This window comes from Plectropomus leopardus, chromosome 14 (assembly GCF_008729295.1).
Source record: "Plectropomus leopardus isolate mb chromosome 14, YSFRI_Pleo_2.0, whole genome shotgun sequence".
In the NCBI taxonomy this organism is placed as follows: domain Eukaryota; kingdom Metazoa; phylum Chordata; class Actinopteri; order Perciformes; family Serranidae; genus Plectropomus; species Plectropomus leopardus.
The window spans coordinates 29,090,911-29,113,847 of NC_056476.1; the positions used below are offsets into that span (position 1 = coordinate 29,090,911).

Consider the following 22,937-nt stretch of genomic DNA (forward strand, 5'->3'; position numbering starts at 1 on the left):
ACCCCTTTGCCATAGAGACAGGTGAATAATCTAACTTATAATTCTATTATAGAAACTAAACCATGTGTTACTCAATCATGTAATTGTGTAATGTATTTTGTCAAAGTGTAAACCCAGACTGCAGTGAGCAGACCAGTGTGAATGTAGATGTTTTGTAAATGATGCCGTGCTCTTACCAGCATAGACCACAATGCCCACCACAGTCTCAGTGTTGCGGATGGTGCAGCTCCTTAACAGGAGGTTGCTGTTATGGAGGCCGACACGACCCCCATTGGGGTGCTCCCTGTGGAGCAACATGCACACACACAAAAGAGGCTCAGCTGCACAGCGTGATCCAGTCTGACCAGAACATGTATTTGAAGCAGTGTGATGGTTTGAAAAACACAGCTTTAACTAGCTGTCTATATTGATAAATGGTGCATGACCTAAATGTTTCAATGTCTACAATCAAAACATTCAATTCTTAAAAAAATGATTTTACCACTGCTGAATTTAGGACAGACCACAGATGTGTTTGATCACTGTAGGATGAAGCAGAACTCACATGTAACCTCTGAACCTGCTGAGGTCATTGTTAGGGTTCTCACACTCAATACGACTGTGGAAGCTCTCGAAGTTGAACTCTGCTCCCTGGAACACAAACACACACACACACACACACACACACACACACACACACACACACACACAAATAAGGGTGTCAATTTACTTTCACTTTAAAAAGATCATAAAAACTGAAGCAGACAGCTATTTCATCTGACAAGAGCCAACTGCCTTCTTATTGCGACAGAGTACATTGTGTTTTTTGCAAACAGCAGTGTCCATTTCTCTTTTCCACTAGATGTCTCCTCGAGTTACATGTGATGCACAAAGTATTCTACAGCTGTTTTGTTAAAAATAGTATGTTAATTATCCTTATTAGTTCCTTTCAGATTCAGATTCAGATTCAGACAACTTCCTTTATCCCAAAGGGCAATTTAGTTTAATTAATTTTAATTTCATTAGTTGCTTTGTACACCATGGGCCCTATCTGAGACCCCAGCGCAGTGCAACTGTCAAGGCTAGTTTCAGACCAATGCAGTAGTCATTTTTACAATGGGCACCCTTGTTGTGAAAGTAGCAGTACTTAAGCCTATCTGTGCCTCCATGGGCATGTAGATTTTAAAAATTAGGTTTGGTCAGGCGCATTGCACATTTGTGGTTTAGGGCAATTTGTAAAATGTAAACCTTGATTTTCTCTTTAAACTCTTCTGCTGCTCTCTTTGGGCTTCTGTAGTTCATAGTGTTGAGCCCTCCCCACACGCTTACCTCCACATGATAATATGACAGCAAGCGTTAATGACAATAAAGAATCCGTTTGCAAAAAAGGCATAGTCTCATCAGTCTTTAGGGACTGATTTGATTTTGCAGCATCAGATCCCAAACAAACCATGCAGCAAAGTTTATTTAAAGGGTGCTGAAACTAAAGGCATCACCACGACCAATTCATAAACATATTTTATGTTCTGAAACAAAACTAAGTCTCTTAAGCGTGTGTTAGAACTTATTTCATGGCTCTGTTTGGCTTATAAATTACATTTGTTGTAGAACAGGTGATATTACCTTTTATCATTACCATTAATACCATCTATAGGATAAATAAAAAGAGTGCTCTTTGTAATAGAATTACATCAATGACAAAAATTGCATTTGAAGAAAACACTCAAAAATTAAAAATACTTTTGAAAAATGTAATTAAGTAAAAACATTCTAAAATTGTTGACAATGATAAGGCAGCAGATATCTCAAATGATTAAATAGATACCCAGTCAGTTAAAAGGACAAAATATTTTTTGCTCTAGGGGCCGCAAATTGAAACAAAGACACCTATTACCTGCAGTGGGAGATCTGAAACCACCTGTCTCTGTTTCAGGTTGGTCTCTCCATCCAGGTTGGCGGTCTCAATGTAACAAACCCCTCGCGGGTCAGAGGAATACAGCAGCAGCATGTCAGCTGGGATGATTTCATTACAGGACAGACGGACAAAGTCTCCAACTCGTACATCCTTCCAGCACTGGTCAATGTAGGCTTTCTGCTTGCTGTGGGACAATCAGGAGACACAGAAGAAAATTGTTACAGAAAATATATGGAAATACTGAAACTACAGATTTTTTGGTGGACATGAGGTTACAATAAAAATCAATACAATGACATGACAACACGATCAAGAGTCATCTTTATTGTGAAGCCTGTCTAGTACTTAAATTAAGGCTCATTGGAAATATATATGTTGCAAATAAAATGGGTCCTAAGATGGAGCCTTGGGGTACACCACAGGTGACAGACAGGAAGAAAAAAATGTGAATCATTTCTTAAACTTAAAGTTGTTAGAGGAATAAAAGCATGGAAACAGTCTAAGTCTTTAACCCTTTAACCCTTTGATTTTTTTCTAAAACCTTGAAGGAAACAAAATGAGCAATAAAAGAAGAAATGACCTAAAAATTGTCAAGAAGGTAGTGAAAAGTACAATAAAATTATCTAAAAATCATTTTAAAAAAATAAATAAATAAAAAAGAAATTAAAAAGAAAGAAAGAAAAAAAGGGAATTACCTTGACAAAGTGCTTAAAAATATGCTAATTTTGTGAGATAATTTATAATATGCAATTATGATTGTTATAAATATGTTTTCCCTTGTTTTTTTTTTCTTCTTCTTTCCATAGACATCTTTCTCTAGCTTTAAAAAAAAAAACTCTACACTGATGTATTTTTTAAAGCTTGTGGAACATTTTTCACTGAGTCACTTGAGTTGCCTTTTCCTGCATTTTGAAAGACATCAAACCAATTTGCACAGGGTTCAAAGGTTTAAATACTTGTGACAGGCATCTGAAAGCAGAACAAGGCAAGTAATGTTGTTTCAAGTCTCAAAGGGTTAAAACTATACTGTACTGTTTATGTCAGATAAATGTTATGAAGGTGAAGCTCTGGGTGGTATTTGCCAATGGGGAGACTGCATTCCTCTTAAAAGGAAAAAAAAGCAACCTTTGACTGACAGTTATAATCACACATGCAGTGGATGCAACAAGTGGTTAATTATTACACTGACAGTCTCACACCCTGTCTAAGCAACGACTGAAACACAGCAGGGTAGAGGAGTTACTGTAATTGTACAGTTGTGTACAATATGAGGTCAGGGGGTTTCCAAGATATACTACAAACAAAATATAGACTACTACTCTCACACTATGGTATTATTATTATTAAATATTTAAAAGGTTAGGAGCAAAACAAGCAGTAGAACAATTGATAACATGCTGGTAGATGAATATCCAGTGTTTAACCAAAGTAATACCTTGAATATAGATACAAAATATCTCAAAAAGAGACAATGCGCAATATTAGACCGCTGGGATACCATTAAAATGACATTTAAAGCATTCAAAGTTTGTTTTCATGTTGACTTTCTCCTTAACATTCTAAATAAATTGTCAGTGAAACTTTGACTGAATAACACATGATAAATACTGAAAACTACTAGACTGAAACAACAGCATAAAAAATAATTAACAAAATATATTTACCAAGAATCATGGGGAAACATTTCAAGTGATAAATAGCACATTGCAGAGTGGATTGGTTGGTTTCCTCCAGACTTTTGACATGCCTCCTGCCAACAATTACTTCATTGAATGTTATTACACAAAGGTTGGGAAGTTATTGGGAGTGGTTTATCGAGCAGAAGTACATATTTAATTGCCTGAAGTGACCTACAATCCTTTGTAAAAAGTTCATTGACTGATTACTCAAGAATACCAGTAAGGAAGTCTTGACCTGAATTTGTTTGACCACCTTTGATCACTTACTGTTTAGTAACATAGAGAACGATAGAAGTAATGTTCACTATAGCTTAATTGGGTAAAATACTCGTACTAGTTTGCTTTTTTTTAACAACCTTACCCAGCAGACACCAGACATTAATATGATGATGATGATGACACTTAGAGCAGACAGATGTTAAATTTTGGTTGGAATGAAAATCTGGTTGATTAGATTTTAAATGTAGACCATCAGAGTTTCACATTGGGTTGACATTAATAATATGGCATTTTGCAGATGTTTAGGTTTTGTTCTCCATATCTGACAAATGAATGTATGGATGACGTATGGAAGACGTAGGATTCTGGCTCCTTAACAACACAACTTAAAATATCAACCTCATCTGTCGTCAATAGTCGATGTAAAATTGACGCTGGCATCAAACGTTGTTGCCTTACACTGAACTCTGATTAGCCGACATCAAACTAAAATCAACCGAATATTGATGTCCAAAAATATTGTTGGCCAGATTTAGCAGATATGTTTTGTCACTTTTGACCTTGGAACCTTCTCCTCTTTTAAAAACAATGTGTGGAAAATGTAAAAGTCTCCCTACAGTTATGAGAGAAAGATCAGTGCTTAAACAAGTGACCTCACATTACAGCTATCCTTGAGCTCAGGAGAATATACAGTCCCAAAAGGATAAGATATCTTATACGTTGGTTGTTGCCACATCAAGTCAAGTGAACGCACCATTTAACCTACCTGTTGTAAACATTGCAGAGAAGCCTGTTGATGGAATGATCTGATTTAAACCTGCGGTAGTCTTCCCAGATATCCTTGACAGCTGTCACTGACAGCACCAGTATGATGGGGACCAGAGCGATCTCTGGCTGGAAGGCCTCCACCACAGGAACAAAGTTCAGAGCAGCGAGGAAGATGAAGTAGACATTGGCAATGCGATGGAGCTGCTCAAACACATTCTTGGGCAGGAAGGAGAGGAGCGAATACTTAGTTGTCCGGATCTTGTTGCATTTATACGTCTTCAGGAGTTGCCTCAAATCCTCATCCTCTGTGGAGGAAGGTACCACGGTCCTCTTCTTCCGCAGGCGCTCCTTAAAAGAGTGAAGACGGATTGGATGTTCCAAGCTATACATGAGTCCACTGCTCCAGTGGATTCGGATTGGTCTGCCGGTTTATGTCTCCACTTGGAGGCCTTACCTACCTGTAACCATTCTCTAGTTGTACTTTTTCTTCTGCGTTCATGCTGTCCCTTCTTTTAACAGACCACACTGCATTGGAGTACTTTCCCCTCTCCCTCCTAAGAATAGCCAGGGAAATGGCAGAATGGGAGGGATGAGTTACTACCTTGGTGACGAATTCACTGCCACTCCTCTACAGGGCATTCATACTGTAAACAAACTCAAGGTTCAAGTTTTACAGCTGCCTCAGAAGACTACTTGTGTACTTATCTATAGGAGAAAGAAGGGTCGCAGAGCAGCAGCAGGGATTGCGCTGGCACTGATTTACTGCAAATCCTCAGAGATCAGAGCGATGGACGGGATTCATATATCCACTGGTGAAACTGAGCAGAGTGCTTCGGTCACTCTGTACTGTACATTAAACAAGTAGTTCTGACCAAGCAATCTTATTGGTACACAAGACATTTAGAATGTGCTTAAATTTGCATGAGAGCAAACCTCCCTCATCACTAAAACAATTACTCGCCACTTCTTAAACACTGCTCTATAAGAAATCATATGATTGTCATACCATTTTAGACGAAGGACAAGGAATGTTTTTAGAAAAGTATCAGTGAACATCAATTTCACTACAACGCAGAGTTAAAACCTCCAGAGAGAAATGACAGCTGACTAAGTCAAAATTAACAGCCAACTCACTAATGTGATGTAAACTATAAACTAACACAAAGATGACAATAACCAGCATAAACCACCATGTTCTCAACAGACAGATTATAAAACCCTGGTAAAAAGTGACATTTGCGTGTATGGACATAAAACAGCAAACTTCACTGCAAACTAAAAACAACTCAGTGAAGCACTAGGCATAATAGGAACCACAGGCTAAGTGATTGGGACTGCAGCGAAAAAGTTGTTTTTGAAAGGCTAAACAATTACACAACATTTTGCACAACATTATACTGTAAGGATGAAGTTGACCTTTGACCTTTTGAATATGAAACGTTATCACTGCTTCATTTCCATTACGTTCTTAAGTTCTTGAGTTCCGGTCAAAAACCTATTTTGTGAGGTCACAGTGACCTTTGACCACCAAAATCTAAGCAGTTAATTGATAAGCTCAAGTGCCCAATTCAAGGAAATTCCTTTTGGATTGAAGGATTTGTTGACAATAAAAAATATTATCTGATATATACTGTACATATATTTTGTTTTCTCTTGAAGAAAAGAGTTAAGGAATGATTTTGCTCCATATTTCAGTCTATTGCTCCACCTGTGCTTTGCTGTCTACTGTTTCAGAAAAGAAACAAGCCAGCGGTGTAAACATTACAGAACTGAAACTGCATTCTTTCCACAAAGGGATAGTGTTGCTGTAGCTGAACTACTTAGAGATTACCTCTTAATTTCACAAGCTACAGTTTCAAAGTAGCTTCCCCTACACTGCCAGGAACTTCAGTCAAATCAGGGACTTATGGTTCATTCAGTGCATTTGTTTCCAACAAGTCTGAAGAGCTGTAAAGGTTAGGCAAATCAGACTGCTTACTGATTGAAGCATGTGGTTTTAGATTTGCTTACAAGACAGTGATGTTACTGCTGAGTTACTGGGATGTTTGAATGGATGTTGAGAAGAAATGTATAGAGGTGGAGAGGCAGGTTGAAAATGCCAGAAGTAAAGATGTCTGCATCAAACAAAGTTAGACTTTGCTGAGTATTTCTGGTTGTTTTTCTGTTTTTCTGGCACATACCATAGTCACACAAAATGAACTCAAATTTCACTTCCTTTTCTTGTGCTCACACTGCCTGTCATGCAACCAATCTTTCTTAGTTCCTAGCCCAAACATTGATATAAGTGACAATCAATTCTTGTTTGCAATCAATCGGTTGCTGCAGTTTTAAGGTTTTAGGTTTTATATAATATTTCATGTTATATATCCAGGTTTTGGGACATCCGTCATGAGTTTTTGAGCCTCTACTCCCAGGGACTATTCTCAGAGCTTTCCATTGTTGATATTACATGTAGGTAAAGTGGGGATTTTGCCCGCTCATTAATGCTGCGATTTAAGGCGTATTTAAACTTGTGTTGTTTGGAACTGTAATATATGGTCTCTGAAACCCACTCCTGTGTCACCCCTGCAGTTTGAACATGTGCTTTAGCCTCCATCAGCTGCTGTGTCCTGTAGAAATCCCCTAAACACCACTAGAGGTCGTCCTATCTATCTGTATAAGAGCACATTTCTACAACTCAAATCATTTTATTAATTTCTGAAAGTTAACGTCCCTCATCGTCAACTTATGAAGACAATACTACCATGAGTGTCAAAACAGATTCAATAGCATGTGATTACATTGAACCTTTACAGACTGTTTGCCGCATTTTATGCACTTTTAATTCTTCATTTGTTGATAATTTTGGCTGTGTTAATGCATATGGCATACATTTTGGCAAGATTGTGTTTTTTAATGTTGGAATTTCCAGCTCAGCTCCTACAGTAAGTCTAAAATACACAGTAGAAACAAAACTGTTACATTCATAGTGTTGAGTGCAAAACATGCACCATAAAAACACATTCAAACTGCATTTTTTGATCCCGCTGCCATCAAAGCATAAAAACATGGATTGTATCATTTCTGGGTGTTATTCTGGGCATTTTGACTTTGGAATTTTTACCATTTTCCACCTGATGACTTCATTTTTTACCATATTTAGCCTACGGAGAAATTACATGCTATTTCCACAAGGTGCACTGTTACAATCAATGCCAATTAAAAAATGGCATTTGTCACTTTTACTGACTTGTCTTTAAGCTGAAAGAGGTTCACTCACCCACAGAAAACTCGCACTACATTGTTGTTGACTTTCTTGTCGAACAAGTAGCGTCTGTAGTCTTCCAGGGCATCCTTGATGGCGATAACAATGAGAACCACCAACAAAGGAATCATGGTTATCTCCTTTTGAAAGGCCTCAACAACTGGCACCCAGTTCAGTAACACAAGGAACAGGAAGTAGAGGTTGGCAGCCCTACAAAGGAAGACCACAGTGGCAAATTAGTACATAAAAACTAAAGAAGCATTTTCAATCAGGCAGCGCAGAAGATCGATACAATCAGCACAGTTTCACGGTGGGCAACCAAGATTAGTGTCATCAGTTCAGCATCTGACCAAATGTCTCCATTTCTGTTCTTGAAATATAGTGTTGAATCATAGCCAGATGTTTCTTGCAAAATGTTATGATGTCACAAAGAGGCTGACCACGGGATGATTGTGCCAAATTCCCTTAAGGTACTCTTGAAATGTAACATTAGTGAGAATAAGACGGAGGCAAAGCCTCAGTGACAGTGACCGTGGCTTTTGACCACCAAAATCTCTTCAGTTTATCATTAAGTCCAAGTGGACATTTGTGCCAAATTTTATGAAAGTTCTTTAAGTCACCTTTGAGTTATGTTGTTGAGTAATGGCCAGAAAAGTGCTTTTGTAGAACATCATGGTTTCACAGAAGAACTGACCAAATCTAATCAGTTCACCATACAGTCCAGGTGGACGTTTGTGCCAAATTTAAAGAAACTCCTCTCAAGGTGTTCTTGAGATGTTGTGTTCATGAGAAGCAGACGGAGGAAAAGTTACAGTGGCCTCGACCTTTGATCTCTGACCACCATAATCTAATCAGTTTTAAGTTGGAATCCAAATGGATGCTTGTCAAAACTGAAGATATTCTCTCTTAGTGTTCTTGAGATATCCCAGTCACAACCCAACCCAAAAACATAATGCCCCCGCCCACTGCTGTGGCCAGCCCGAGGGCATAAAAATGATAAAAGCTTGGTTTACTAAATGGCAAAAAAAACATAAATAAATAATTAAATGACAGAGGCTATCAGAAAATAGTTCAAGTGAAAAAGAAATATATTTCAAAGATAGCCTGATAACACACTGATTTGGCTTTGCGGCAATGTACTCAAACCGTAAGAAAAAAATCTGACCTGTGGAACTGCTGGAACAGGTTCATGGGAATGAAAGTCAGCAAGCTGTACTTGGTGGTGCGGATGGCGTTTCCCTTGTAGCTCTTGGAGACAGCTTCATGCTCCTGTTGGTGGGGCCCATGGCGGGCAAACACAGTTCTCCGCTTCCCACTGGCTCTCTGTGGAGAGTTGTGGGTGTCAAGGGAGGCTTTGTTGGGCAGGCCATCGGGGGCGGAGTACCAGCCTCTCCCGGAGTTTCCCGCCAGCAGCTGCCGACAGCGATGCTGCACCCAGTGGAGCCGCTCCATCTACGTAGCAGAGGCTCTAGCTGCGCTGTGACAGTGGCTGGGGCCCCTCCTCTGTGGCCTCCAGCTCCTCTGTGCTCCACACTGGACTTTCACAATGTCTTCATCCTGCAAATACAGAACAACAAAATAATTTGTTATCCTATTATTAACTCCATTATCTAAACTTTCAGGCAGTGGTTATTCATTTTTCTATGTTGAAAGCTTAATTTTTTTTTTTACATCTGTCTGGGATGACAGCAATACTGAATGTGCATAACTAAATGCATGACCCAATGACCCAAATGTAGGGTGTACAGGATGCTCATGTTATGATTGACAAAAACCTCCAGTAGTGCAAAGTCCTAAAGGGCAAATTATAATCAATTTAGTGTATTAAGGGTGCTTCGAAAGATCCTGCACACCAGTAATCCCCACACATTTTTTTACCTTCCTGATTAGCCTCCTCTTAGAACAGCATGTAAAAGGTGTGCTTTATTAACATCTTCCTTACTCTTCTGTTGGTTCTGCTGTACCTGTTCGGCAGGGACAGCTTGAACCTTTATCACCCTTAAGAGCACATCGGGTTTGGTGACATTACATGATTTCCAGTGCAGCTCCATCCAGCCTAAATGTAAGCCTACTCAGTCACTGAAAACACCTGTGTAGGTGTGCATCATTTCCATTGAGGTATGACAATGAAAGTGATGCAGTGAGGAAATAAAGTTACTTTTACAACTATATGTGCAGAAAGATGTAAAGAGTAAAGAAAGAGTCAAGGGCTTTTAAAGAGGAAACAGAGGGACAGTTAGGGAACTAATGATGTGAAGACAGGACAGATAGTGCAACTGAATACAGGCATGGGGTTACAAGTACATTACATTTATACATTTCATCATATCAACATTTCTAAACTGACATGGTAAATGAGCTGACTTTGTCATTGGGAGATGGTGGCTGACATGACACCTAGAAAAATGCTTGCCTACATGCAGACCACTGTTGGAGATCAACAAACAACAAAATCATCTGTTTTTTTTAGAAAAACATTGCTGTATTTTCAGCGGCTAAACATGGGTGTTTTGTCGCAACCTGGTACTGGTTTTCCAGCAGTAACAGTCCCATCAAAAGCAGTTGTTTTTTTACGAAACATTACTGCATTTCCAGCAATAGTCCCACAAAAAGCAATTGTTTTTTAAAATGAGACATAACTGCATTTTGAGCAATAGTCCCACAAAAAGTGGTTGCTTTTTACTGAGATTTTGCCGCATTTCCAGTGGTTACAGTCCAAAAAGAGCAGTTATTTTTTACCAAGACATCATTGCCTTTCCAGCTGTAGTAGTCCCACAAAAAGCAATTGTTTTTTACCTAGACATGTGCGTATTTCTGAGGTCATGGTCCAACAAAAATTGGTTGTTTTTTACCAAAACATTGCTAGGTTTCCAGCGGCAATAGTCCTACAAAAAAAACAGTTGTTTTTTACAGAGACACCTCTGCATTTCCAATGATGATAATCTCACAAAAAGTGGTTGCTTTTTACCGAGAAGGGGATAGTCACACACAAAAAAGCAGTTGCTTTGTACTAAGACATCATTGCATTTCTAGCTGTGATAGTCCCACAAAAAGTATTTTTTGTGGTTGTTGTTTTTTTACCGAGACATCACTGTATTTCAAGCATATCTGTACAATGCCAAAATCATTTCTGGTGATATGGTTGAATTTAAAGTCTGGGCTTATAACCCATAATGATGCAAAATATGATTTGGTATCACAAGAATCCATAGAGCAATTAACAACATTGTCAGAAACTGTCATACAACATATAAACATCAAGTAAAAACAAAACTGTTGTTCAGTATTCTAAATGGTCAAGTCTTTCTCAATGTAAAGCCAGAAACCCCCCACTCTCTCAGAGATCCATGACATGCCTAACCTGTTAATCTTAGCACATGGGTGAGATAATGACTTACACTGATGGAAGATAACAGCACAGCTACAGCACATGTATTGTGCTCTACCATGATATCACAGTAAATACAGGATACAGGCAAAGAGCATGAATATAAGAGTTTTGCTGCTTGGTCTCTGATGCTGATGGCTTCTTGTCAACTATTTGCAAAACCTCCACAGAGGAATGTGATTCTCAGATTTATCTCCAGACAAGATCAAAAGAAGATATTTGTACAGTTTCTATCACATGTACTGCACGGACCGGTTTAAATATTTCGTCTTTGAAGCCTAAAAACATGTCAGAGTCAGGATGTAAATTCAATAACTTTCTCCTAGTTACCCAGCTTTAAGTGACCAAATCTGGGAAAGTGAACTTTAAAAACCCCCGGCCTGCACTATGCATGGCATTCTTTTTTACTGTGAGTAATATTTCCTAATAAACCCTCAACACAACATAACAAAGAAGGTGTTAACTACACACTGTGGTTAGCACTTCTGAAGGACAGCTCTGAAAGTGTGATAAGACACTGGCTTAATCATTTTGGGGCCCCTTTAAATACTTTTACTCTCAGCATCTTACATTTAAAACACTAAAAGGAGACTGCATCAAACTGTGTCCCCCCCTAAAGGCCCAGGCACACAAAACTGGCATCAATGAACCAGCGGCGACAAAGGCTGACGGTAGAGTTTGCTCATGTTGCCTGCGTCTCGGACAAAAAGTAACACCTCAATACATCCAGAAGATTACCCCGCAAAATGTCTATAACTTTCACTTTTCAGATTGACTTGGGGGAAGGTATTTTCAAGTCAAAAGACTCAAGTCCAAGTGAAGTCTCTAGTCATTGGTGAGTAAGTTAATGTCTTTAATGCCACAACTTTTGTGGAGTTATGTGATGCAATAACACCTCTTGTAGCGCCTGCTGCATCATCACCTCTGCACCCCAAATGTTAACAACTTCTGGCTCTGCAACTGCTCCCATTCAGCCATATTTAGAGCATCGGTAAGGTCCTACAATGATGTCGGGTTGATCAGTTCAAGTTCACAGTGAGCTTTAGTGTTCATCCCAAAGCTGTACTTCAGGGTTATGTGAAGGCCAACCACGCATTTCCACCATTTCTTATTGTGGCGGCTTTGTGCATGGGGACAAAACCAAACTGTCAACACAAGGGAATGTGGTGCAGATACCAAGTTGTTGTGCTGACCAGCAGGACTTTGCCTACATGTGACACATGGTCTTGCCAGGTCCCCCAACATCAGTGACCTCTTAGCCAGTGGACTTTGTCTCTTCCCAGTGAATGCAGGCTTTATGTTTACCAATTACCGGAATACAGCACATAATTTACAGTTCCTTTATGATTTGTCTACAAACCATAACAGCACAAACTGGATGCATAATTTTACGCAATCTACGCTCACTTCAGTTAACCCTTTGGAACCTGGAGGGACATCAAAAAGAAAAGAGCGAGAAAAAAAACACATATTTTTTAATCATTATAATTACATATTTAAAATTATGTAACAAATGTATTACACATTTTTCAGAACTTTTTCCATGTCATTTCCTTGTTTTGTTTTATTTTATATATTAAAACAACTTCTTTTTTTTCTTTTTTTTTTTTTTACAATTCTCTTTAATTTCTTTTATTTATTTACTAGTTTTCAGGTATTGTTCTTGTACTTTTATTGTAGTCGTACTAATTTCTCGCTATTTTTTTGGTCACTTCTTCTTTCATTGTTCACTGGCTTCCTCTCGTGTTTTTAAAAGAAACCGAGATAAGTTAAACAGGTTTCAAATGGCTAAACTATAACACAAAACTTAACTTCTAGCCACGATACAGACCGCGCTGGAGCCTTGAACACCACGCCTGTTTACTCAACTTATCTCACTACGATTTCTAACTGGAAAAGTCCCTAAAGAAGCCATTTATTGCCATGTCAATACGCGAAGCTAACAAAATATAGCCTAACCTAAGGTCAATGTCCAGCAGCTGTGACATCGTTGTGTTTATCACGCGGAGTTTTATGGTGCAACATGACTTACACGGCCTCATGTATCAACTCAACATACAATGGTCCGTAGATGCAACAATATGCCTCAAGCTGTTGTCCATTACTGTAATGAATGGACAGTACCCCCCTCTCTGCCTGGAAGGGAGCAGAAACACAGACAGACAACACTTACCTCGCTGTTTATGTCCATATGCTGCCTGTCTTTCACCGAAGAGACAACAGCCACGGTGTCATTTCGGTCACATCGCTGTTTATCACCGTGAGACGAACCGAGACTCCACAAACAAACACCCTGCTGCAGCACAAAGCAGGATGTGAAATACTAGTCTCGAGCGCCCGGCTGCGAGAAGTTTCACTTCCCCATGAAACAGCGTCAAACTGAATCCCACTGACAAACTGTTAAATTAAAGAAAATGTCTTCCGTACCAAAAGCGTGTGCACATTTGTTTGTAAAATAATACAAAAAAGCAGTTATTGGGTCTCTGTGTTATATTCGGCATATAAGTGATTCGTCGTATCCACTATGTAAATTAACATTTTAGACATTTACTTGAGGTTAACTGTGCCTGTTGCACACTCGCCAGCGATGAAGGTCACACTTAATTGATAAATTTTGAAATGCCGTTTGGTCGGCGAGCCAACTTCCGCGTAATTATTCATAAAAAATTACCGCGGGGACAGTTGTAACAGTCGTTTCGTGGCTAAATACTAGTGTTTTTACCGAATCATGTATACAGCAGAACATTTTCATTTATTTTTAATTGCATACTAAGTAAAAAAAGACATTGGGGAGGATGAAGCTCGGTTTTCCAAGGTACCTGAACGCCGCTCTTTCTACCACGTGACCCACATCAGCTGATCAGCAGGCGGAACCAAATGAAAACATGGTGGTGTTACTGAACAGGCTGCCTGCCTCAGATTGTCTAAAAGTAAGTACCGAGCGTTGAATTCATGGATAATGATACTAATTTTTTTTTCTAAATGTGAAATGAACTAGCTGGCGGTGGCAGCTCGTATTCACTTAACGTTCTGCACTTTTTACTGAAGCGCCACTCAATGTTTCCGTCTTACGGTGGAGCACAGGCTGGATATAGTTTAATATTCAGCAGCACTAAATCGTAGAAAATACCATCTTCAGTCATTTGTTTTCTATTACTTACCAAGGCGGCACAGAAAATGATGGCTTATGACATCAAGACGGACTCCTAACCAGATACTGGTCTGAAATACAATTCCAGTATGAGTACTGGTACAGCTCAGATTAAACAACAGCCTCCAACTACATGTGAGAGTTTAATCGATTATTTATTGTAAAGTTGTAATCAAATCTAAGGAGTCCGGAATATGCCAGCAACATAACTACAGCGCTCAGTGTCTGAGCAATATCAAGTAATACATTTTAATTGATATTATAGATATAATATATGAAAAACTGAATAAAAATACCACTTAGCGTGACATGTAAGGAAATCTGTTTCTGTATTCTTTTTCATTTAGTTTCACAAAACGATTTTAAATCTAATTAATCGCGAGCAGCGCCATTTATTAGGAGCACATCAATTGGCACAAATAGCTGTCAATCATGATGTTGAACCCATTCTGTTTAAAGCATTAAATAACTAATTCAAACCAAACTCATCAGAAAAAGAAACACTTTAACAAACATAAGGATGAAATGAACTAGCTAAAATGACAGGAACCATCCTCAGGAAAAATTAATTCGATGTATAATTTGAGTTTTATAATTTGTCACATGTCCTATCCACTAACATGGAGGGGGCGGGGTTAATGACCTTTACTGCAGACGGCCAACAGGGGGCGATCCAGATGTTATGGCTTACTTTTAGGGAGCTGTCATGTCATGATATATTATATATTCAGTCATTGATTCATTTGTGGTGCCCTGTATGAACCCGCTCAGTGATGCACCCTGCTTCTCGCTCATTGCAGGCTGGGATATACCTAGTCAGTTTCAAGTCATAGTCAAAGCCATGATCATCACATGGTGATCCTCTCTAGCTCCTCAAATGTTGATGGTAAAGCCACCAAATTTGACGTGTGATTCTCTCCCTAAACTTTAGATGCGTGCCAAGTGCGCCCATAGTGTCTTCCCTTGGTACAGCTCCCATAGACTCTCATTCAAAAGTATGTCAAAAAGGCTTAGTTTAGGGTTAAAACACAGTATTCTATGGAATACTTTGAGGGGCACAATGGTTACAGAAATGTATTTACTGTTAAAAAGTTCCTAAAAGAACCAGTTTTGGTTAAAATTTCCTTTCAAGTAGGGGTTTCTATGGTTACAAAGCTTATTAAAAACCAGGATAAAATAGTAAATGGTTATAAAGAAAAAAAAGAGCTTAAATATAAAATTAAAAAAAGATTTAAAGATGTAAAAGTAACAAAAGATGTAATATAGTTAATGGTGAAATGGTTGGTAAAAACAGAACAGTAAAAGGAAGATAAAACGTTGAGTAGTTTTTGGTTAGAAAGTCGAGCACCAGAGAGCAAAGACGCAGATGGGGTAGCAGGAATCTACAGTAACAATGATGATCCAATACTTGATGGTCCTGGTGCTCTCTGTGGCTGGATACAATTTGGTCGACCTTTTATGACTGTATGTAAAAACAAAATAAAAAAGTAATAATAAAAATGAAAGTTTGTAGAAGAATAAATACGTAGGGAAATAAAAAGGTAAACAGGTGAAAGGGAAGCAGACTGCATCGCTCAGGACCCTTCATACCCCCCTCACCACTTGTTTCAGTTACTCCCTTCAGGCAAGCGTTTCAGAGTAATTCTGGCCAAAAGGAAAACATACAAGAACTCTTTTTTTCCCAACGCAACATACTTTTTAAACAAAGCAAGATAGTCATTGCTTTTTACCTGTAGCTGTACTCTTTTTTTATGGTTTTAAAGAACTGTTGTGGGACTTCTTGTGATTTTATGTGAGTCTCATGGATGTGAATGCTTTGTCATGTTGTTGGAGCTGTCTTACCGAAGGCAATTATCTGCCACTATGTGATAGACAATAAGTTTATTTGAATCTTGAATCTTAAATAAATAAATGTAAGTGCTTTATGGTTAGTGTTAGGAACATTTTTGGATGTAACACTCTGGTAAATTCGCTCACCCTACGAGCCCATTTGTTTATAAAGGGAAGACTTTTTTTGCCTAAAACACCCTCACCAAAGGTCCCAGAGACTCAGGATCATCTCTCCACGATCCTTCCGTCCTGAGATAAACATATTTTTCGAATTGGCAGATGGCAGCCTGTTTCATAGCCCAACAATCAATATATCATTTTTTAAAATATAATAATTCAAATAAAACATCAAAACACCAAGCTGGGGTGCTGACAGTATTGCGTGGTGTGTAGCTTTGTCACAGGGTGGTGGATGGACTGTGCGGGCGGGAGCCTCCTCGCAGGGCGGACTACGGCACCACCTGGAGCTTGGAGGAGTGGCTGGAGCTGCTCAGCTCCCTGACCGGCCTGTTCCGCCTGACGGTTGGAAACAACAGCTCAGATGAACAGGTGAGAGAGCAACACCACAGGATGGACTGTTTTATGATGTGTATGTAGGAGATTACTAACACAGTTAATACATGATGTTCCCAGACTGACTTTACAATTTAAACAATAATAGTTAATAATTATAATGATAATAATTACACTGATCTATAGGATCTTATATAGCACTATTCTAAGATGCTGTACATGAAATGCTAATGGAAAACAAGTACAAAATAAAGAATACAAAATACTAAAGGATGCTTACGTGAAACAGAAGAACTAATACAAAGAAGAGAATACAAATGCAGTGTTTTGTCCTGTTCATCTGTATAATTTCTGCTGACTCAGCACACAGGCTGTGTGAATGGAGCACTGCGTGTGTCTCTCAGCAGCAGCTGTACAGCAGCTGGCTGTGGGGTGTTGAGCAGCAGCGAGCGGGGTCACATGTCACATTCTGAGCTCTGCTCCTGCTGGCTGTGTGCAGGTGCTGGCCGGGCTGGCAGATGTGGGCAGCAGCCACGCTGAGGCGGTGCTGAGTGTGCTTAGAGCCAGACGGGAGGAGATCCGCGACGCTCTGCTGGACAGAACCAACTCCATCTCCTCTGCCACGCTGCAGGACTTTGACTGGCAACTGAAGGTGGCTTCATGCTTTATTTGTCACTGGCTTTACCAAATATTTCTAATGCATTTCAAATGTTACTATCACAACTGGATTAGCTTTTCTTCTTTTTTAAACTTGATCCAAATGACCAAATACAATCAGAAGTACAAAGCAAACTCAAATAACGATATACTGATGGAATGAGGCACAGAAGAATGACAGGAAAAAAGAGCCTGACTTATGAATCCAAAGAAGTTCTTTTTAATGAAATCAAATATGAAACATCAGGATTTGAATTTAACATTCACTGAATTCATAGCGTTGAAATATTTTAATTTGAGAACCATGTGTCTAAATTTACTTGTCAGAATTCATGGCTTTGCAATTAAAGCATAAAATTTGTGCTTTTCCACCCATGCACACAAATTCTGATCCAACAATTCAAGTTTATAAAAAAAAGAGAACAAAAGAGAAAACAAAACAAACAAAAAGAGATTATGTTTTCTCAAATTCAATTGGTTAAATTCAGATCTAAAAATTCAACATTTTCAAATAGCAACATCCAGGCTCTCCAGGACAAGACAGGCACTCAACCCAATCAAATTTGATCGATGTTCTGTTTGATTTTTTTTTTTTTCAACTTAAAATTTTAGGTCTGAATTTGACCAATCAAATTTGAGCAGCTTGTTTTTTTGGGTTTTTTTTTTGGTAATTATAAATATTGAATTTTTGGATGAGGATTTGTGAAAATTGAAAAGAAAATTCAAATTTAGCGTTGGAAATTGCAAATCAAGAAATTTTACATTAAAATTTTAAAAAGATGAATTTGTAACAAATAAATTAAAATACATGGTTTTCAAAGTAAAATAGTTCAGTGCAATGTATTCAGTGGTGTTTAAACTGCAATGCTGAGTATTCGGTGGCTGTTATTAACATTCAAATATTTGTGTCACTCATTTGCTTCCTTACTCGTTGGAAGTTTCTTTTTTTTTTTTAAGTAATTATTTCTTATTATTGTTTTTTATCAATAATGTCTGCTGGAAGGAAGTTTCTTTTGACCTGAAGACATCAGTAGTTTTGAGGTCCATGAGTCACCAAAAACTTTGGGATTTTGAATCGTAATTATTCAAATTATTGTAAATTAATTAATGCAACATTCATTTAGAGACACTGGGCATTTTAAATAAATAAATATTTAATATTACAGCTACTCTGAGAGCTCAGACCTCCGATCTCACAATGCTGAAGTTCAATATGCGACATTCAGAACATGAATGTAACAGCAATGACTATTACTTATGTCCCCACTGGCTTACCATCACTCTGCTCTGTGCATCTGAGCGTGCACAGGAGAGCACGGCTCACACAGGACGGTACGGTCAGAGTTTGTTGTCTTCAGTGCTGCTCTATATAAATTTCACTTCTTCTTTCTGCTGTCTCTGTCTCCTGTCCCCTGTCCGCAGTTAGCTCTGTCCAGTGATAAGATCTCGTCCCTCCACACTCCTCTGCTCAGTCTCAGTCTGGACGTGAGGGAGAACACGGCGCTCCGCACCGTCACCATGGAGATGAACAGAGAGGAGTTAAACACACTCATCAGTTCACTAGAGGCTGCTAATAAGGTGCACACACAACATAATATATACAACATAACATAACTTATCATATAAAATTGTGAGTTCCACACCTTGGTGCCATTAAAAATTACTGACATTTTATATATAAAATGTTCAGCATTTTATTTTAAATACAAAATTTATAATAAAAAAATGCAAAAACATACCTCTACGTTAACCATTTGACACCTGGATCAACATCACATTTTTTTTGCTGCATTTGGATAGCAAATTGGTTGATTTCATTCAGAAACATGAGAAAAAAGGCAATGAGGAACTGGGCCAGAAATTTCCTCTGAATTGCAAGAAAATCGTAGATTTAGAAAATTTAATTTTATAACTATACTTGTAATTATCTATAATTATATATTAAAATAATTTTACAGAGATATTATATTTTATTTTTTTCAGGTAATTTCCTTTTTTATTATTATTTTATTTTATTTTTATTATATATATTTTTTTACTTTCCAATTAATTTTTGTTATTTGTTTGGGTTTTGTGGTTAATTTTCATGTAATTGCCTTGTACTTTAAAAAAAAAAAAGTCTTGCTTATTTCTTGGTTATGTCGTCTTAAGTCGCTAATTGCCTTCTGGCCATGTGTTTGAAAGAAATCAAGCCCATTTACCCGGGTTTCAAAGAGTTAACCTAAGGCACAAGGACGAATATGATTAAATGAGGTAGTTGATATTTTTAAGGACGTAATAGAAAAAACACTTCCATCTGCTGAACACTGGGTGGTGACATTGTTACAGCAGAAAGCTGTCAGGACTGTCAGGATGCACCAACTACATCTCACTCTAACACACACAACTCTGTAAAAAACAAAAACACTCAACTCAAAATGAAATCCCAGAACCGTGGCAGTATGATTTTTTTTAATTATTATTTGTAATTTTATTATTATTGCTTTATGGCAAGCTAATAAAAGCTGTTATGTGTCCAGCTGTCATAGAAATTTGGTGTGATTTGCTGTCATTAGTAGGAATGGAGGCTAGTTTAAAAAAATGTATTAAAAATATGATTTTCACGAGGTACAGGGATGGAGAGGGGGTTTGACAATCAGCAGGTGTTTAACAGGGGTTACTATTTATTGAAATTGTTATTTAATTTACTTTAATTTAATTAATAATTAATTTAATTTAATTTTAGTTATCTCCTCTTTTTTTGTAAATAATAATGCAAAGTTGTAGATATCTGATTTAGGGTATGTAGGTGTATGCATATATACATTTAATTAGAGTATGGGTTTAAATTAATAAGGAAGCTGATTAATTAAAATTCAGATGGAGAAGGGTGGGATTTAATAAGTTTGTACTTCTCGCTCCTTTTTGAATATGTAAACCAAGTCATCATGTGTTTGAGCATTTATTTTGCTTTATGCTTTTCATTTTCTTTTTCTATCTTTTTTTCTATGTTTGTTTGCATAATAATTTTTCTACTTTCTCTTTTTACATGTTTGAAATAAATCAAATCAAGAAATCAAAAACCATCTGCAAGTAATTGAATTGACACCTTGTTTGTTTCAGTGATTTTATGGGAGTTGTAAATATCTGCACATAATTTCAGTAAATGATTTCTGTGTGTTTGTGTATTGCAGGTGGTGCTGCAGTTGAAATGATGGACAGATTGTGGACGATTGACCCCATCGAAGCCCACAACTACATGATGTCCACTGAATGTTTTGTCATGGAAAAGTGTCAAAGATTTCCTGCCATGATTTAGTGTTTTGGAGACATAATGTGACAGTTTTTTTTAGACTTAAAAATGTTTGTTTTTGAGCAGCATAACACTTTGTTTTTGCAATGTACTGTGTGGTATCATTAACATGTCAAAGTAAACATTCCTTTGCCTTTTGATTCTGTTAAATTTTATTTCGTTTTTTTTTTAGCAGTAATTTTTACAAATCAGAGAAACACAGTTACATATCTATCTACCCATCCATATATCTGACTTCATTTGTGTTGCACTTTTCATACACACAAGCATGTGAATAAAAATAAATTAAAAAAATAAAAACAGTTCTTGTTAAAACCAGGAACTGAGGAAACGTCAGAGGCAAGATAAAACCTATAAAACAAAAGGTAAAAATAAATAAATAAATACATAAAATGATAATATTAATTAAAAAAAAGTAAGAAAAATAATCAAACTGTAAGTATGAGGTACAGGAAAGGATAACAGCACAAAGTAGAAAAATAAATATGTAAAAAAGAATAAAATGATATGAAGTAGTGAAAGTGTGAAACAGTCTAAAAATATATAAGTAAATAGTCAATAGATAAATAAAATTTTTAAAAAAAAAGCCAAACTAAATAGGAAGGTCTTACTATGTGGATAGTAGTTACGCAGCCTTAAAAAGACAGATAGAAAAAATGAAATAAATAAGAAATGCAAATAGCCTAAATAAGTGAAATACTCAAACTGTAAATAAGAGTTAAATGGATAGGATAACAGGATAACAGCACAAAGTAAATAAATAAACAAATATTAAAAATAAAATGATATAGGAAGTAGTAAAACTCTGAAATGGACTAAAATGTGTAAATAAGTAGTCAATCGTTAAATAAAGTTCTATTAAATTTGCCTTTAAAATGTTCAGTGTTGCCAGATTGGGCAGGTAGTTGTTGTCCGGCAGCACTGATGATTCCATGTGTGGATAGTAGTGATGCAGCCTTTGTTTTCTGCTTTATGATTGGTGGATTTTCACAGAGAGCAGATCTGAAGTCAGTTTCAGCATCAATACAGCAGAGCAGTAACACATGAATGTTTGGATGAGTTATGCAACAGAATAATGTCTGACCTGTTTCGAACAGGAGGTCAGTAACTTTTATAAGAACTACATGAACCTGAAAAAGTTGGCAAAGTTTTATCACAGTGGCTCTCACAGTGAGAGGCAGCGCACATGACACACACACACACACAGCCGCTGAGGAGGACACATGACACACACAGCAGTGTGATGATGGAGCTGCAGCCTGTGAAGGACATTCCTGTTGAGACATCTTCCCATGGACTGAAGTCTTGGGCAGAGGACACCACCACACAGACTGACCAACATCACCATCCTGAGACCTCAGTTAGAAATTAAAAAATACTACCATCAAACCCAGAATGCAAAGTAGAGGACGTGTCCAAGAACTGTTTTATAATGATAAAATTATAATGAATTTTTTTTCACTATGAAAGTCCTGCAACATTGAGTCAGAATTTAAAAAACTAAAACTTATCTTTAAATTTTTCATCGTATGCTGTGTTTATTTTAGAGGAAAGAAAAGTACTAAGAACATTTGATTTAACCTGAAACTCTAAAACCTTTAACTCTGAAACCTGAGAAAATAAGTTGAAAAGATACTGAGCAATTTAGCAAGAAATGTCTTGCATGAATTGCAAAAAAAGGAAAATGTGAATGTAATAACATAAAATTATATTGATAATATAACTAAATACTAAAAAAAAGAAAACAATGAGAATAAAATGGTAGTTGAGATAGCTACAGAAAAAAAATATATATATTTAGGACTTAAATGTCTTTTTTTTATGTGTGTCATTTTTTATTTTTCTTTGTTTTTGCTTATTTTTTGGTCATTTTTTCTAATCATCAGCTGATATTATCTTAACACAGATATTTTTTAACAGTTGTATATATATATATTTAGGCTGATAAGTAACAAGACATATCAATATAAACATGCTCAAGTTGTGTTGAGGTCATTTGGAAACACTGTCTCAATTTACATATAATGTTTGTCCACCAGAAAGCACTGGCAGCGAGGCTGGGCCCTCAGGGGCCTCTAACATACAGGTTCACCATGGCAATTTTATGTGCAACTGACAGTTTGTTAGTTTGAATTGCAAATATTTTTTTGGGCACCAAAATAGTGTTCGATATTTCAACGTTTTTTTTCCCCTTCTCCCAAGATGAAAATATGAAAACAAATGAATCCAAGATGCTATTTGCAAAGTTAAATAGGCCTGTTCATTAAAACAAAACAAAAACAAAACAATAAAAAATAATATA

General features: G+C 37.3%; 2 protein-coding genes across 2 annotated transcripts in view; one reads left to right on the top strand and one right to left on the bottom strand.

The window, feature by feature from the left end:
• The window catches only part of atp10d (ATPase phospholipid transporting 10D), a 32,759-nt gene extending 19,261 nt beyond the window's left edge, over positions 1 to 13,498 (bottom strand). Inside the window, 6 exon segments of the mRNA XM_042500850.1 lie at positions 177 to 283; positions 545 to 630; positions 1,874 to 2,078; positions 7,820 to 8,014; positions 8,970 to 9,361; positions 13,366 to 13,498. Coding sequence (XP_042356784.1) covers positions 177 to 283; positions 545 to 630; positions 1,874 to 2,078; positions 7,820 to 8,014; positions 8,970 to 9,256 — 880 coding nt within the window. The 5' untranslated portion in view covers positions 9,257 to 9,361; positions 13,366 to 13,498.
• Positions 13,499 to 14,059: 561 nt separating this feature from the next.
• Positions 14,060 to 20,775, top strand: commd8 (COMM domain containing 8). Its single transcript, XM_042501076.1, has 5 exons — positions 14,060 to 14,122; positions 16,567 to 16,722; positions 17,186 to 17,338; positions 18,766 to 18,921; positions 20,517 to 20,775. The coding sequence occupies exons 1-5, from the start codon at positions 14,078 to 14,080 to the stop codon at positions 20,535 to 20,537; spliced, it is 531 nt and encodes a 176-aa protein (XP_042357010.1). The 5' UTR covers positions 14,060 to 14,077; the 3' UTR covers positions 20,538 to 20,775.
• Positions 20,776 to 22,937: the final 2,162 nt, after the last annotated feature.